The sequence below is a fragment of the Parasteatoda tepidariorum genome, chromosome 6 (assembly GCF_982258835.1).
Source record: "Parasteatoda tepidariorum strain Cologne lab strain chromosome 6, Ptep-v5.0, whole genome shotgun sequence".
NCBI classification, from domain to species: Eukaryota; Metazoa; Arthropoda; class Arachnida; order Araneae; family Theridiidae; genus Parasteatoda; species Parasteatoda tepidariorum.
Genome location: NC_141760.1, coordinates 59,999,506 through 60,015,545, shown reverse-complemented (window position 1 = coordinate 60,015,545; position 16,040 = coordinate 59,999,506). Strand labels below are relative to the sequence as shown.

Sequence of the window (16,040 nt, the reverse complement as noted above, 5' to 3'; positions counted from 1 at the left end):
ATACATATGTATACATATATTTTTATCAATACAATGTAAAAAATAAAATAAAAATCTGAACTTATATAAAAACATTCGAAATAAGTGAGAAAGCATTGTAATCACTGTTCTGTAAATTTCCACCACTAAGTGTACCAAATTAATTTATTAGTTTTTCAACATTTCTGGTGCTTTTTTTTAATAACGTTATTTTCATGTATGTTTATCAAGATTAATATTTATGACTACTGTTAATTTGTTTTTAAAGATATTTGTTAAAAAATCATTACTATACAACCCTCAATAAGCTAATGGTTAAAGCTTGGAGCAAATATAATTGAATCACTGTACAGAAAGGGCTTCAGTCCTGCTTATTACTTTTATACCTTTTTTAAAAAATTTCTGCTTTTCCTCACAGTATGAAAACTTCTAGAGTTCAACCTTTTATGAGGACTGCAACAATACCCAATAATACTTTAGGTAAAAAAGGCAACAGTTAATTTTAACAAAAGTTACTAAGCTTTTTTTTAATAAAAAAAAAAGGTTTTGTTAATTTTAAATTAATTCTAACTTCGGAACTAGATGAAGTACTTTAACAACTATTATTCATGAGGGAGTACAGGTGTACAAAATTTGAAAATTTACTTAGTATGCAGATTTTCTTCTTATGGATGATGCTGAGATATCCACCATGCTGGTATTTTCATATGCTTTTGTAATATATTAAAATAATAACCCGTGATCAACAGCCATAGTAGTTACAAAGTATTCCTGTACGATGCGACCGCCAGCTATAAATTTTTCGCCAAAAAGGTAACCCCTTACCAGTTTATATTTGAACATGGTATAAACAGTAATTACCTGCTTGCTGAATATTGCGACTGGCTTTTTTAAACAGTCGTTTTGTGTTGAATGATACAATACGGTAGGCCCCTTGTCAATACTATTAACATGATTTTTTTTTTCTTGCACTGATAGGAAAAGCTATAAATATGTGTTCACTTAACTTTCTCAATAGTTGTTGCATTTCAATTATAATAGTTTTTGAGGGTATTGTTTGCCTCAATAATGCTTTATTGAGGCAAACCCATCACTGAAAAGTTCTATGACAAATTATAGTTAAAAGAAACAGTGCAAAAATAAATTACACAATAGTTAAGTTCAAAACAGTTTTAATTACATAAACATGAAGTTATAAGTAGACTAGAAAATTAGTTTCATTTATGACTATTCAATAGGGTGGTCCTTATTCTTCAAATTTTGTTATTAGGCATAAACAAATAGTATTTATCGGTAACTCATTGCTATTTTGTTTTAAGAAATCTATATAAAAAAAAAATTGTACATGTATTCAAGAAAGAGACATAACTATATTGTTCCTTTGAAAATTTTTAAACTAAAAATAGTAATTAGCTACATTTTGCTAGCAATCAGAGCTGTACTTATACTTTTAACCTTGGTTAAAAGGTGAGGGTAACTTTTCGTCACTTCTTTTGGCAGTTGTATACAGTATAAATAGTAATTAAAATTGCTAGGTCTTTGCAAATCATATCATTTAAATCGTTAAGAATAATGTTGCAATTGCATCTTGTTGAGCACTGTTTACTTAATTGCACAGACATATTTTCTACTTCAAATATCTATTGTCTCTGAACTTCTACTTTTTTAATACAAAAAAAAAAAAGAGTTTAATAAATTGATTTTTGTTTGGAACAGAGAATTTTGGGTTATTCAAGAACAATATATATCTAATTCTGTTTCAATTTTAATTAATTAACAGATGTCGGAACGATGAAGCAATCTTTTCGAACTTATTGGGCATTTAGTAGGATTAGAGCCACCCTGCTTTTATGAATTGTATCACCATTTGTAGACTAAATAAATGGTTGTAAGGTTCAACAATAATTCATTAAAAATATGTCATAACAGTAGAAAATACTATTATACTGTATATCATTAAGCATAACAACTTCATAGAGTATGCGTGAAAATGTCAGTTTTAACCCATTCTGATGATTGTTTGAAAAGATAATGAACTTGCTTCAGCAAACTAATGAATTAGCAATGAAAATGACTTCATTGTTATACAGCTTATTCATTTGTACCTTTTTATTACTCTTTTTTTTTTTCCTTTTTGAATCATGTTAATATTAGCAATGGAATAGAGTTTATAAAAAATGATTAAGAACTTTGGACTTAGATAATTGATTAATTCTACTTTACTTTCATAACTGTTAAAAATAGTTATGTTTTATACTTAATAACTGAACCAAATATTTGTTTAAAAGCATTAAAAAAAAGTTAACATTTTGCATAAGTTCTAGCCACGTAAGATCCAAGTTTTCAGACTGCATCCGCCTTATCTCTACCATATAAATTTGCCTTAGTACAAATTAATATTTGGTATCTAAGATGCATTTAAATATTAATACGAAACACAAACTGTCTAGCTCTTATATAGCACAACATTTCATTTTCCGTCATAGTATACAAAATGCATCGATTAAACTGAAATATGTAGTTAAAATATTATTCTTGAGCTACCTTTAAACACTGTCATAGAATGAAGTTATTCTATGAAAAAGAGAGAAATATTAGGATGAAACTGAAGCAAATAACAATTTGCATACATTTTTTCAATTCTATTTTAAGAACCACCCTACTTACTATTAGCTAAGTGTTAACAAGTTAACACAAATTATTTTTAATCCAACAATTTTAAGTAAAATATTATTCTGTTATAATTCATATGTTAACTAATTCATTTTTATCAACAAATGATGTTTATCATAGAAGAATATTCAACACTATTTTACAATTGCATCAAAAATTAACCAAATTAAAAAAAAAAAAAAAAAACTGTTAAAGATTAACAAGCAAACATGATCAGTTGTGTATGAAATTCCATAATCAAAATAGGTGTTGATGTTTTAAAATATTTTTCTTCTTGCAAATTATTACATAATTCAGGGCTGGCCAACTCAGAGTGGGCTAATGCTATCTTTGAGCATACTACATCAGATCTTTGAGATAACTACTATTCTTTACTCTGCCATCATCAACTCATTTAAATGACAGTACAGTACAAGAACCATTTAAAAATAAATAAACTGCATTACTCAACCTTCTGAAGTCATTAATGAATTTTTTCACTCAAATTTACTCTAAGTCTAATCAATTTTAAACGAATAATAAAAACTTAATTTTTCAACCAACAAAAATTTTTAAGAATGTGAGATAGTCCTGAATATATTTTAATAAATTAGTAGAGAGAAAGAGTTTATATATATAGACCAGTCGCTAAATAACCGACCCAATTCTGAATTTAGAACTATCAATGTTTAACTTTGAAGCCTTGCAATCTTGAACCAAACACAGATGACAAAAAAACTGGATTAAGTATTAGGGCAAACTAGCCTCTGCTTAGGACTTTTTGATGGAACTAACCTGTGTTTCGTGGAGAGGAAAAATACGAAAACCTTCCACGCTTAGCTCGAAGACAAGGGGATTCTGCCACTGAGTATATTTTATGTAGCATTGTGAGCTAGGAGCAGAATTCATATCAATCAGCTACTGCTGGGATTTAGACCTGGGTCACCTCAATGGGGTATAACACTCTTTCCCCCGAGACATATGAATCAGACCAGGAGTTTAAAATTAAGGGTGTAAAATATTACTCTGCATTAAAGCTTAAGAAAAGCAGGACATATTTTTTGGCTTACATGGAAAAGGTCCAAAATGTATTATGAAATGCAGATGTAACAAAATAGTTTGAAAGAAGATTTTTTTTCTTTCTCACCTCTTGAATAAAGTTAATAAGCAAACACAAAATTGTAATACTTATCAAATATTACTGTTTCTTTTTAAATGCAAATATAAGATAGAAAAAAATTGTCCACTTGTTGGCCATCCCTGATATAATTGATACATTCAGTTCACTTAAGGGAAAAGCTTTAAGTAAAATGTCTGATCTGAAATACATCATCTACAGTAACAAATTTGTATGTCATACAATATATACAAATCTCAAATGCTCATATATTCTTATAAAGTCACTATAAATATTTAACATTTTAACTAAAAATGAAATTCAGAACATGAAGAATATTTATAAATGTGCAGTTACACTCTGAGAGTAAGCCACTTCATATAAATTATTAAGTAACAATTCTCAAGATCAAGAAAAAAGCACAGTTAAAAAATGCAACATAACATGATAAAATGCATAGATAGCTATTTGTTAAAACAATAACATTTGCAAATTTTGAAGAAATAAACATAGTAGAAAATAAAGTTTGCAAGAATATCTAATATATATATATATATACTCTTAAGTCTGATAGTACAAATGAGTAGTTAGACAGTGATTTTATATATATATATTTAAATGTACATTAATATAAAAAAATTACTTTAAGTCTCTAAAACTGGGCAAACAAAATAAATTAGCAATGTTTGGCAAATAAAACAAGTATTTACAGGTGAAAATGAAAGAGCCCTGTACAAAAAAGATTTTAGATTCTCACGATGGTGCGCTTATTTTTTGAGCAGTTTTTTCATATAGAAAGAAAATGGCACTCACATGAAATACTTTAAATGATTAGGTACAAATGACATTTAAATTATCACAAAGTAAATCAAGATGTATCAGGCATAGAAAAATATATTACAACCCATTATTACAAAACACATGACAAGACAAAAGTCATAACTAAACAGAATACGATTCGTTGTTTTTGATGCATTGCACTGCAGTTCTTAACTTTCAAAAAATAAAGAGTGACAGTGAAAAAGGCATTGCGTTTAATGTAAACATTTTATTAAATAGTAAAATTATCTTTTGCATTTAATCTAAATTGTACTTGGTAAATATTACTAGCAAACACAAGAATTGTAGCTAGAAAGAGGAAAATTTCAGGATACAAAAATTAATTTTTGAAAAAAGTTATTCATAATGTTAATAAATTTAATGATAAAATTTTTTTTTTTACAATAACAAATGAAATTAATGTTTTAAAAGGCAAGTTAAATATTAAGGAATTAAATTGATTTTCACTGCTAAAATAATTTGCTAGATTCTCACTACAATATTTTATTGCAATTATTTTTTCATTACATAGCAGTCTAAATAAGCATTATTATTAAATTTTTAAAGGCATATTTAAAACAAGTCTGCATAGATCCTAAAGGCAGTGTTGTTACAGAGTTTTAAGGTGTTTTTAGTACAATTGTTACAACTCTGTAGTTTAATAACTTTTTATTGAATTTAGAGAAAGCTTTAAATAAACAAGTATTTTATGACATGATCTGTGAAGATATGTACTTCAAAATTTTATACTTAAAATTATTATTATTATAGTATTTGACTAATTACATACTGCTACTATTATCACAAATAAATTTAAAAAAAAAGCAGTTCAAAGCTTAGAAGTAAAAACAAGCATAAGTACTTCAATAAAAAAAAATAAAAAAACTGTAACTAGAAATCCAAAAGGAAAAAAAAAAAAAAAAAAAAAACATTTCCAAGGCAAAAACATAATGCTTAAGAAAACAATTCTTACTTTTTTTTTTAATAAACCTTGAATTTTAATGTTTTTTTTTTGTGAACTATTTATTAATAAAATAATATTTGAAAAGTAATTTTGATTATCTATAACAGGAAAATTAATATGAAAACCTTTTTAAAAAAAATATAAATTAAGTTTTAGCTTACCTTGATGATAATCAAAAGAAAGTACTTGTATATTTTATGAAATGACTTCCAGAGTTTTTTTTTATACACTTTTCAGTTCAAAAATTATATTGATGCAAAATATAAAAAGAACTCATTAGGGGAAAAATGGAAATGTTACCTAATTAGTTTGAAAATTTATAATTGCCATGTCACTAAAATTATTGTATTTGATGGAATTTGATAGGCAATTTGTAACAAACAAAAATGTCATAGAAAGATTTTAAAAATTTATGTAATGTGATAAAATTTCTTAAAATTTTAGAAAGTTTTTGTTTCTTTTGGAGTACAAGCATACAATTTTTGATTAATTGTTATTTATAGGCAAAGAATCAGTAGATTTTAAATTAGAGTATTTCATTTCAAACGCAAATACATAGATTCAATATTTCACACTCATTAATTGCGTTTCTTTATGCAAGCAAATTGATAATTCTATACAAAGTTAAAAATTATTTGATTCTTTAAGCTACAGAGAGGAAAGGAGTATGAAATTTTGTTTTACTGTGCATTTATTTTGGCAATTGCATACTACTTAGCTAGACAAATTTTTATTTTTCATATATGTATCACAACAATTGCTGACTTGAACTGATAAACCTTTCACAAAAAACCTTAAGTTTAAATTCCACATTAAAAACACATACTTTAAACAAAGATATATAACACCGCACAATTAGGACAAAATATATTTTTTTAACTGCATGGTGCTTCAATGAAATTTAAAATACACAAAATTTTTTTAAACCTAAAACATATTTTAAAAGCAGGAATAAAAGGGTAATGAACTAGGATTAATGTATGCTATGTTACACACAAAAACATTTAGTTTTTACCCAATATTAAGCTCATCAAATGAACAATGTAGTCAAAACAAAATAACAATGGAATATATTTAATAGCATTTGCAATTATTTGAAATTAGATATATTAGCAATTTTTATACAGCTTAAGAGACAATTTATGAGTTTTATCTATTTTACAATCTCAACATGCACATATTGGAATAAAATGCACAAGACACTTAATTTACATTGTTTGGTTATACTCTTAAGTCTTTTATGCTACATATTAATCAATTGTTTGTTAATTTTACACCTTATTTAATATAACAGAATTGTTTATAGAATTATTAATATTTTTAAATATTATTAAAATGAATGATTTTTTTAATATGGAAAATAATTAAAGAACATACAAAACAATTTAAATTTATAAGCATTCCTAATAAGGTTAAAAACAAACATTTTAAATTCATTGACTTAATATGCATCTAGATAGTTGCAAAATTGGTGAATCAATAAATCAATTAAGAAATTTAGAATTAATACATTTCTATTTTCTAAACATAACTGTGAGATATTTCATCAAAATAATAATATTAATGAAATATTTGATAGTTTAAAAAAAATAATAAATAAAACATCCAACTCCCATGATCAATTTTAATGATACTAGTAAAAAGAAGAATCTAAGTATTTACAAAATATCTATAATAAATAAATAAAAAATAAAAAAAAAGAAGGAAAACTTGTTTCACATATTTTCACTAACCCTGTAATAATGCATAGATTGTTAAACTCTGCCCAGATGAATCTGATACTCATCTAGTTCGCAAAAGAAATTAGCTCTATAAACCCGCAAAACTGCTTGTAAACGTACTGAATTACTTAAAGGAAATTTTAAAATTTTATGTACAGAAATTACAAAATTTGCCAGGTCTGAATAGGTAAAACCAATTTTAATACTTTATACTAAATAATTAAAAAAAATTTAATTATCAGGGAATATAAAATCCTTACATAAATTTTTAGAATCATTGAATAAAATGAAGTAAAACAGAGATATAGATACACATTGGGGATCACAAATTAATATTTAAGATAGGATAAATAAAAATGCAATTAATAACTTTTGAAGAAGGTAGATGAATATTGAAGCCTGTAACAATATCAGTTAAAACTTAAAGTCATTTCTAACGATGACCTTTGCCGTGTGCTTTGCCTTTTTTTTCTTGGTCAATACAGCAGTTTTTTTAAAAAAATCTAGAGAATATGGAATAGATTTGCACACTATCTTTATAGTGACTTTAAAGCGGCCTATAGTAGTACTAATTGGCAAATGCTATAGCGTACAACAAGGTTGTACGCTATTTGGTTGTTTTCTTTTCAATCTGCCTTAAAATGGTCTATCTGGGTTTCTAGTATTAAAACTGGAGGAACTATTTAAATTCTTGGCTATGCTGATGATATTGTCATTATTGCTTTAGCTAAAAATGCATTATAGAGATATATACTGTTATTAAAAGAACAACAGCAAAAATACGCAGAATTATTAAAGAAAACGAAACAAAATATATATATTTGTATGTAAGATCTCTCAATTAATTTTAATTCCTTATAAATTGTATCTATCAATGACTTCAACTACTTTAAATCAAATGTGAACAGACATAACAATTTAGATACTAAGAATAAAAGGAGGCATTGTTGCAGCTAATTGTTGTCTTTATGGATTAAGAAATTTTCTACAATCAAAATGAGTTAAAATTAAAAAAAAAAAAAAAAATCATGTTATATAAAATTATTAGACTTTTGCTCATATATGGTTTAGAAGCCTCGTTATGACAATTTACTATCTTTGATAGAAAAGTTATGAAAAGGATTTTGGGTGCAGCGAATAACAATGGTACATGAAGACACAGATACAATGAGCTGTATAGAGAGGAAAAAATTATCAATCTAAATAAACCACATCAAATTTGCTGATAACATCCGCTAAATGGACCTACCCTCCCTAACAGCCTTAGTTTCTCATTCTAAATTAGCTGGAACATGAACCAGAGGCAGACCCAGACTAAAAGTGAACAACTGGAACACCCTGGCGAGGAAGAGAGTAGAATGAAAAAAGATTCTGAAGAAAACCTTGGCCCACAAAGGATTGTGGAGTCTTCAAAGAAGAAGAATCAAACAGATTATGATGCTTTTATCTCCATTTTCTCAAATAGTGATTTCCTTGATTTCGATAATAACTTTTGTTTAAGAATAATTTGGGATCCCTAATGTGTATAAATATTTTTTTTTACTTTATTATTTTGAAGTATCTAAATATTAGATTAAAGATGGACAACAGAAAAACCTGTATCTTTTGAATTCACACACTAAAATTATATCTTAATTAAAGCATATTAAAAATATATATATTCTAAGCATTAAAAGTTTTTGAAATTAGAAATCACATATTTTTAGCAGTTTTTCAAGATCTTTTTCTCTTAACAATTAAATTCTTAACAAGTATAAAAGATCCACTCATGTGGTGACACGTCTGAGATTGTTTGAAAAGATTCCATTTAAAAACATTGATTTTCTTAAAAGATTTTGATTTACTACTAAAAATAGTTAATAAAATAATTAAATAACATTTAAGAGGAAAAAAAATCTTGCAACCCTCTGAACTTTACAAAAATAAAACATCAAAATATGAATATGTTTTTCAGTACAACACATCTTCCAACCTGAGTAATCACCTGGAATTTGGTGGGATAATGTAAAAGGTTTTATTACATTCAGATGACTAAACTGAAACCGGGCCATTTGAAAGTCAATAATACAAAAATGTGAATCTTTTCCGCACAGGGCTCAGTATTGGAAGTCAAAAATTTACATTTGCATTCACAACACAGCACCATGAGAAAGAGCTATTGCATTACTTACATACAGTCTTTTTTAATTACCAATGTAAGGAAGATGCAAGCTCTTTTTTTTTTTTTTTTTTTTTTTTTTAGTTATCTTTTCTCTTTTCAACAACCAGTCTGAATCCTTTAGCAAGAGGCATTTGGAGAAGCTGGGCTTGATAGGAAATTAATCTTCACTTCTCTTCGAGCCAGATCCTGCTGGCATTTATTGGTCGTAATATGCCACATAATGAGAGAACTAAGCAATACTGAGAAAAGTTTATTTACTTTTTTCTTCCTTTGTTTCTCCCCTACAGAAATGTAGTCTAGACAGTTGTCCTTCAGATCTATTCAAATTCATATGGTGGAATTACTTCTGCAGCGATAATACTATCTCAGCATTTCAGTGTAGTGCTGTTTATGCTTGGAAAGCATATCTGTAACAGTGACCAATTTCTTGAGAATAGGCTGTAAATAAAATTGGAATAAATGAAATGCTACTAATTTGAAGAAAAAATTAATAAATGAAACTAGAACAAGCAAGAAAAAAATTTGGTCACACAAATGTTAGCAAATCTGACAGTAGTTTAACTACTCACTTAATTTTTATTCAATTAAAATGATAGGATTCAGATTCAAGATTCTTTTGTACCTTTTAAAAAAAGTAGTTCTAGAAAACAAAATTATTACATTCAATGCTTTTTAAACTATGCTAAATACTATACTGATATTTTATTAACTATTTAATTTTCCAATACCAAAATAAAAATTGAATTAAGAGCAACAGAATTTTTTTGGTCAGTAGTTAACTGTTTGATTCTTTTCATATGTTCATTTCAACATAGATCATTCAAATACAGTTTCATTAATATTTGTTATTAGCAGCTAAACAACTCCATTTTTTTAAGATAAACATATCTCATAAGTATTTAATAGAGTCCTTCTTGCTTCCCATCAATGAAGTGTTCGAAAACTGTCCTTATGTTACTGTATGTGAAGTTTAAATATTTTAATTAACACCAATTATTATTATTTAATATTTAAATATGCAAAAAAATTTGACTTCCTTTCTTTTTAATTTGTTAGACTGTATTAAAATAAGTTTAACATGAATGTTGACCATCATATTGTGGGTGGGAAAGGATAGAATAATGATGCAATAGAGATATTCAGAAGAAATCTAAGAGTAGTATAAAAAATAAATAAATCGGAAATTCTGGGATCCACAGAAAAATGAAAACTCAGTAGCTTAATAAAGTTATGTATGAAAGGGCAAGTTGGAGGTATGGGAATAATATAACAGCTTGAATTGTAGAACTCATTCAGAGTAAAGTATAGATGGGTCCTGCATGAATAGTAAAATATGTAATTTACGAACTTTTAAATAAATATCACTAGTAATTAATGCTAGTAATTATTAAAGTAAAAAAGCTAGTAAAAATTGCTAGTAATTATTTAAAATAGTAAAACAGCGATCTTGGTAAAATTCAATTATGGTATGGATCATATTGAGCACATTTCCTAAATTAAATACAATTATGTGAAATAAATGATTCGTCAAAATTAGGTAACTAAAAATATATTTAATGTGTTATCTTTACTTGATGAATAAAATTTAACACGTAGAAAATAAATAAGTTTTAATTAAACCATTGTCACTAAATATATAATTTATTATTTAAAAAAACAATTCTTAAAATTTTTCTTCCTCATTAAAAACAATGAGCTAAGAACACTCATATGAACTAAACATCATGTTAACACAAAAAAAAAAAAAAAAAAAAAAAATCCTACAAAAATTGAAGCATAATTTCTTATAATGTTGAATTCTGTATATTTGACATTAACATGCAATCGTCATAAACAAACTACAACAGGATCAAAGATTGTTCATTCCTGCAATAGTCCAAGGCTGTATCACACTTCAAAGGAATGAAATATCTTATTGTAATCACACTAGGTCAAATGGAGTGAAAAAAACAAAACAAAAAAACACTTGTACACGAGGGCAAATATAGATAACAGACATACCAAATAAGAAACCAATTCTAAATTGTGCTGCAACAGGGACATAAAATTGCGAATCAGTTTTTTAAGATGCAAATTGGTAAAAAAAGTAGTAGATTTTTTACAATTGATTGCAAAATAGTTGTTTTGCAGATATTTTGCAAAATTAGTTGCCCTAGAAAATAATCATTTAAGTCACTTTTGTAGTTGCCAATGGCAGCCCTGATAAATTCACTTAAAAAAAGGTACCTAGTGCGAATTTAATGCAACACAATTATATTCAGTTAAATAATACAAAATCTACATATTGTCTTCTCTCATACAGAAAGTTTCTTTATTTCTAGACATACCCGCTGTAAGCTTAAATTTTGTAACTCTTCCTTATGAGTTGCACAAATATGATGAAGAGTTGCTAATTCCCTAGATGGATCACCAGAAAATATTTCCTCGGGTTCAGGTCTTTCTGGAACATTCTTTAGAAAAAAAGAGAATATTTTAAAATAAATAACTAGTTGCATAACTAGTAGTTAGATAAGCATAATGGGGAAAATATTACCGATATATCATCAAGGAACTTTATCATTCTGTTCTTATTTTTTAGAATAAAAGGATTTATCACTTCCATCCAAGGCTCCTACAATAAATAGAATACATTTTTTAATAAATAATAAAAAAACAACAAATAGTAACATTTTATTAATCTAGGCGCATATAATTTTTTTTTCAGCACTAATATACTTATTAGTTAGAAACTATGAGGGCAATATATAAGATGGATCGGAGAGGAAAAATAAAATAAATGAAAAATTAATTACCGAAAAAAAAAAAGAAGTTCAAAAACACTATACAGTAGCAATTTTATTTTATCAATTTCTAAATTTTTTTTTTTTAAAGTTAAATTTTATAAAATAGTTTCAACAAAACATTTTTTAAAAGTTTCACTCTTAGCATACATAATGTTGTCATTTTTACTAAAAAAAATATTAATCATTTGTTTTTTTTCTTTAGTTCAAATTGAATCAAGCAATATATAGTTTAGCAAATTAGATTCCCAAAGATTTCACAGTGAAATTTGAAAAACACACCCATCAGAATACGAATAAAAAATTTGTATGTTTCTATATTTTGCTAGGTTAAGGAGGATCACGCATAACTATATATATTTCATTTAGTAGAACATTTAGTCTCAGGTTCAGTAAAACTTACCATACTACCAGTAAAATAAGTAAACTTGATGAAATTTCAACTCTCTCAGAAATAGGTACAAATGGCTACTTACTTTTACTACCTTGCCTCCAAATTCAACCAAATTTGCGAGATTTTGCAAGCATTTAGCAACTAATATTAAACTTCTAGCAGCTATTTCAGATGGAGTATCTAAACAAAGATTTAAAGGAATTAAGAAAAAATAGACATTAAATGCCTTTGAAAACTTCAAAAAAGCAATACAAATATGAATATAAGTTAAAAACAACAATTAAAAAAAATATTATATACTCTACATACCATTAATTAAGTTAAACTGGCGAGGATTGAGAATAGCTGGACACAGCAATCGAAGAAATATAAATCCACTGGAAATACAGAACAGGTACTCATATTTAATACAAGAGGAAGAATTTTATAATTCAATTAACATAATATTGTTATTATGACAAATAAGTACGCTAGTGATCAGTGATTGAACACATCACTTAGTTGTGTAAATAACAGACCTATGTCAAAAGGTTATTACATAATATTATAAAAACCATTTAATATAAATTCATTACATAGAATTCAAAATAAATTATGCTTCTTTAGACAAAAAAATAACAGAATTTAAATTAAGAAAGATCTTTTAATCAAAAATTTATCTAAGACACTCTACAAAGCTCGTGAAACCATATTTTTCTCATTTACATCTTCTTCCCAAGATAGATAATTTATAGGAGACAAAATATTTTCCTTATACTTTCCTTTTAATGTTCGAAATATGTAAAATGAATATATCTATTTAACCCTTTCGTGATGAGTTTTTTTTGCAACAGAACAATTTTGGTAGCATAAACTATGAGTAGGGCATCATTATGTACGGTAGAGCCATCTATGTTCTGCAAAAGAAAATATCTTAAAAAATATTGGCAGGACAGATGGGAAAGCATCCCATTAGACAGAGAAGCGTTTCTGTCCCAAAAGACTTTTTTGAAATTTGCTTGGGACGTATGTGTCCCGTTAGGTGCGAAAGGGTTAAGAAGCATTTATCAGTTCCTCATTACGACTAAAAGCAATTAGCAAACAAGTTTCTATAAGTAAGAAATTTCTTTACATTAAAATTTTGATAGAAAAATGTCCCCGTAAACCACTTCGCATGTTAAAGGCTATTTTAATTGCAGACAAATTCAAGAAATTTTGTTACAAGTAAAAATTAGTCATTGATAATCGAAATTCAATTTCTTGAAAAAGAATATTATAAATTTAAAACTAAATGATAATAAATAGCAGAAAAAATTAAAACAGAAGAACTTTAGTTGTATTATGTCACATTAATAAGATCTACAGTAACATGTTTTTATTATCTTGTTTCATTGCTATTATAAATCAATAACTTCAATAACTAACTATGAATGAAAAAAAAATATGTATAAATTTTCAAAATTAAATAATAAATGCATTACTATACCTCACAACTCTAGTTTTCACCAAAGGATCATTAGGCCATTTTGCCATCACACTTTTTTGGAGACAGCTACAAATGTAACGCAAGGTCCTAAAAATATTCATAACATTAGCAAAATTACCAGAACCATACATTTTAAGTATAAGGTAAGGCAGGGACAATAAAACTTATTGATCTCTTTTACAATGAAATGAAACATGAGATTAAAAGAAAAAATTTTACTACCGAATTTCATAATTCAAGAAGCTGAAATTACTGGTCACTTTTAGTGAACGTATATTTCCCCTCTTCCAGGCTAATTAAAAAAGTTTCTAGTAATTTCTAATTACCGTAAAAACTTTGAGCTTATTGCAATGAGATCAGCTATCCGTTACCTGTTTAAATTCTCACCAAGGAGATGACTAAAAACAGATTTAATTAATTTGACTTCTCAGATTAAAATTATTAGTTCCGATTGGTTACATAATACTATTATATTGCTGATAAAATTTATACTCTTAACAAGATCCTGGTCACTTTTCGTATTTTTAATTAAAATTTTTTTGATACATTTGAAAAGGGTCAGATTTCTAAATTTGCTTAAGACATGTATATTTTCGTATTTCCCCAGTATTGTTAATTGCCTATTTTTTCATACGAAAATTTTTTACAAAAGCACACAAACGTAATTTTTTTCTCTTTTGTAATTTTTAAGATATTATATCATATAAAAAGTTAGCACACAATAATACTTTTAAAAATAAATTATTAATTCTCTTCTCCTTTTAAGTATATGTTTAATATATATATATATATATATATATATATATATATATATATATATATATATATATATATATATATATATATTAGTATTCATACTTCTAAATTCCTTAGCACATTTTAAGCATGTATGGAACAAATAATTTGTAATTTCAAAACATGTTAGAAGAACTCTAGTGATATTTCTTAATATCAATCTTTACAATACAAAAAAAAATGGCTATTTTTCGTCATTCATTGAGAAATCTAAAATGTTGACTCCCAAATATTGAACATAATCTAAAATAAATATTCAATGGCCTTTAAAGCATTACTGATTTCTATACCTAACATACATTACTGATTTGATACTCATTTTTAATGATTTTTTAAGGAGAGAGTGGGATTTGAAGAAAACCTATAACATAGATTCTCAACCTTTTTTACGTTGCCGCCCCCCTAAGGATCAGAAAAAATCTCAACATGCCCCTTTGTGAAAATCCAGTTATTTAGAGCATGGGGGGGGGGAGGGGATGTGTGCTGAATTAAAAGAGACAACATTTTTAAGGCAAGTAATTGCAATCTATTTGTTACAATCAAAATAATTACGGAAATGAAAAAAAAATACACCTGAGAAACCTATGCTTAATAAGAGTCATTTATTCTTAATAAGATAGTTAAAAAACTTATTCTAAAAAGGAGTATCAATGAAACAATCAAGTAACTATGTTAGTGGGATGATTGTGCTTGGTTCAGGGCCAGTTACTTAACGTTCGGTTCAATATTTTCAATGAGGTGAAGACGCAAGTCCCCTCTTTGCACAATTTGAGTCAATTGTTTGTGACTAGATACGTCACATCACTGAATCTTCGCTCCACAAGGTAGAAGGAAGGGAAGGCTATTAAATGCTACCTTGAAGCCAAAATTCTGTTAATTCTGTAAAATTTCAAAGTTTTATTAGTTGAAAGTTCTCCCAATTCCTTCTGAATCTGAACCTCTGCTGTTTCAATATTCAAAAAAGGGTTTGTAACCCATTAAGGGACTTCCAGAGGCAAAACATCTTTAAAATGTCAGAAAATTCAATGTACAAAGACTCAAGGTGATTACAATATTCTTGTGTATCATCAGAAATAATTTCACCATTCTTTATTTCGATAAGATTGGAAATTAGCTAAACTTATTCCTACCAAAATTCTGCTTCCGCAAAATGAGTTTTTTTTAGAAAGGCAGAAATAGCTAATTTTGTAGTG

The 16,040-nt window shown here is 26.8% G+C and overlaps 1 protein-coding gene across 4 annotated transcripts in view; it reads right to left on the bottom strand.

Annotated features, from left to right (window-relative positions):
- Positions 1-9,514: 9,514 nt before the first annotated feature.
- Positions 9,515-16,040, bottom strand: part of vap (RAS p21 protein activator vap) — a 32,917-nt gene continuing 26,391 nt past the window's right edge. For all 4 annotated transcript variants that reach the window (XM_016072944.5, XM_016072945.5, XM_016072946.5 and 1 more), the window contains exons 19-24: positions 14,053-14,139; positions 12,897-12,964; positions 12,670-12,767; positions 11,947-12,024; positions 11,741-11,863; positions 9,515-9,851 (exon numbers count right to left, since the gene is read on the bottom strand). In XM_016072944.5, coding sequence (XP_015928430.1) covers positions 9,774-9,851; positions 11,741-11,863; positions 11,947-12,024; positions 12,670-12,767; positions 12,897-12,964; positions 14,053-14,139 — 532 coding nt within the window. In that variant the 3' untranslated portion in view covers positions 9,515-9,773. The remainder of the gene's footprint in view (positions 9,852-11,740; positions 11,864-11,946; positions 12,025-12,669; positions 12,768-12,896; positions 12,965-14,052; positions 14,140-16,040) is intronic.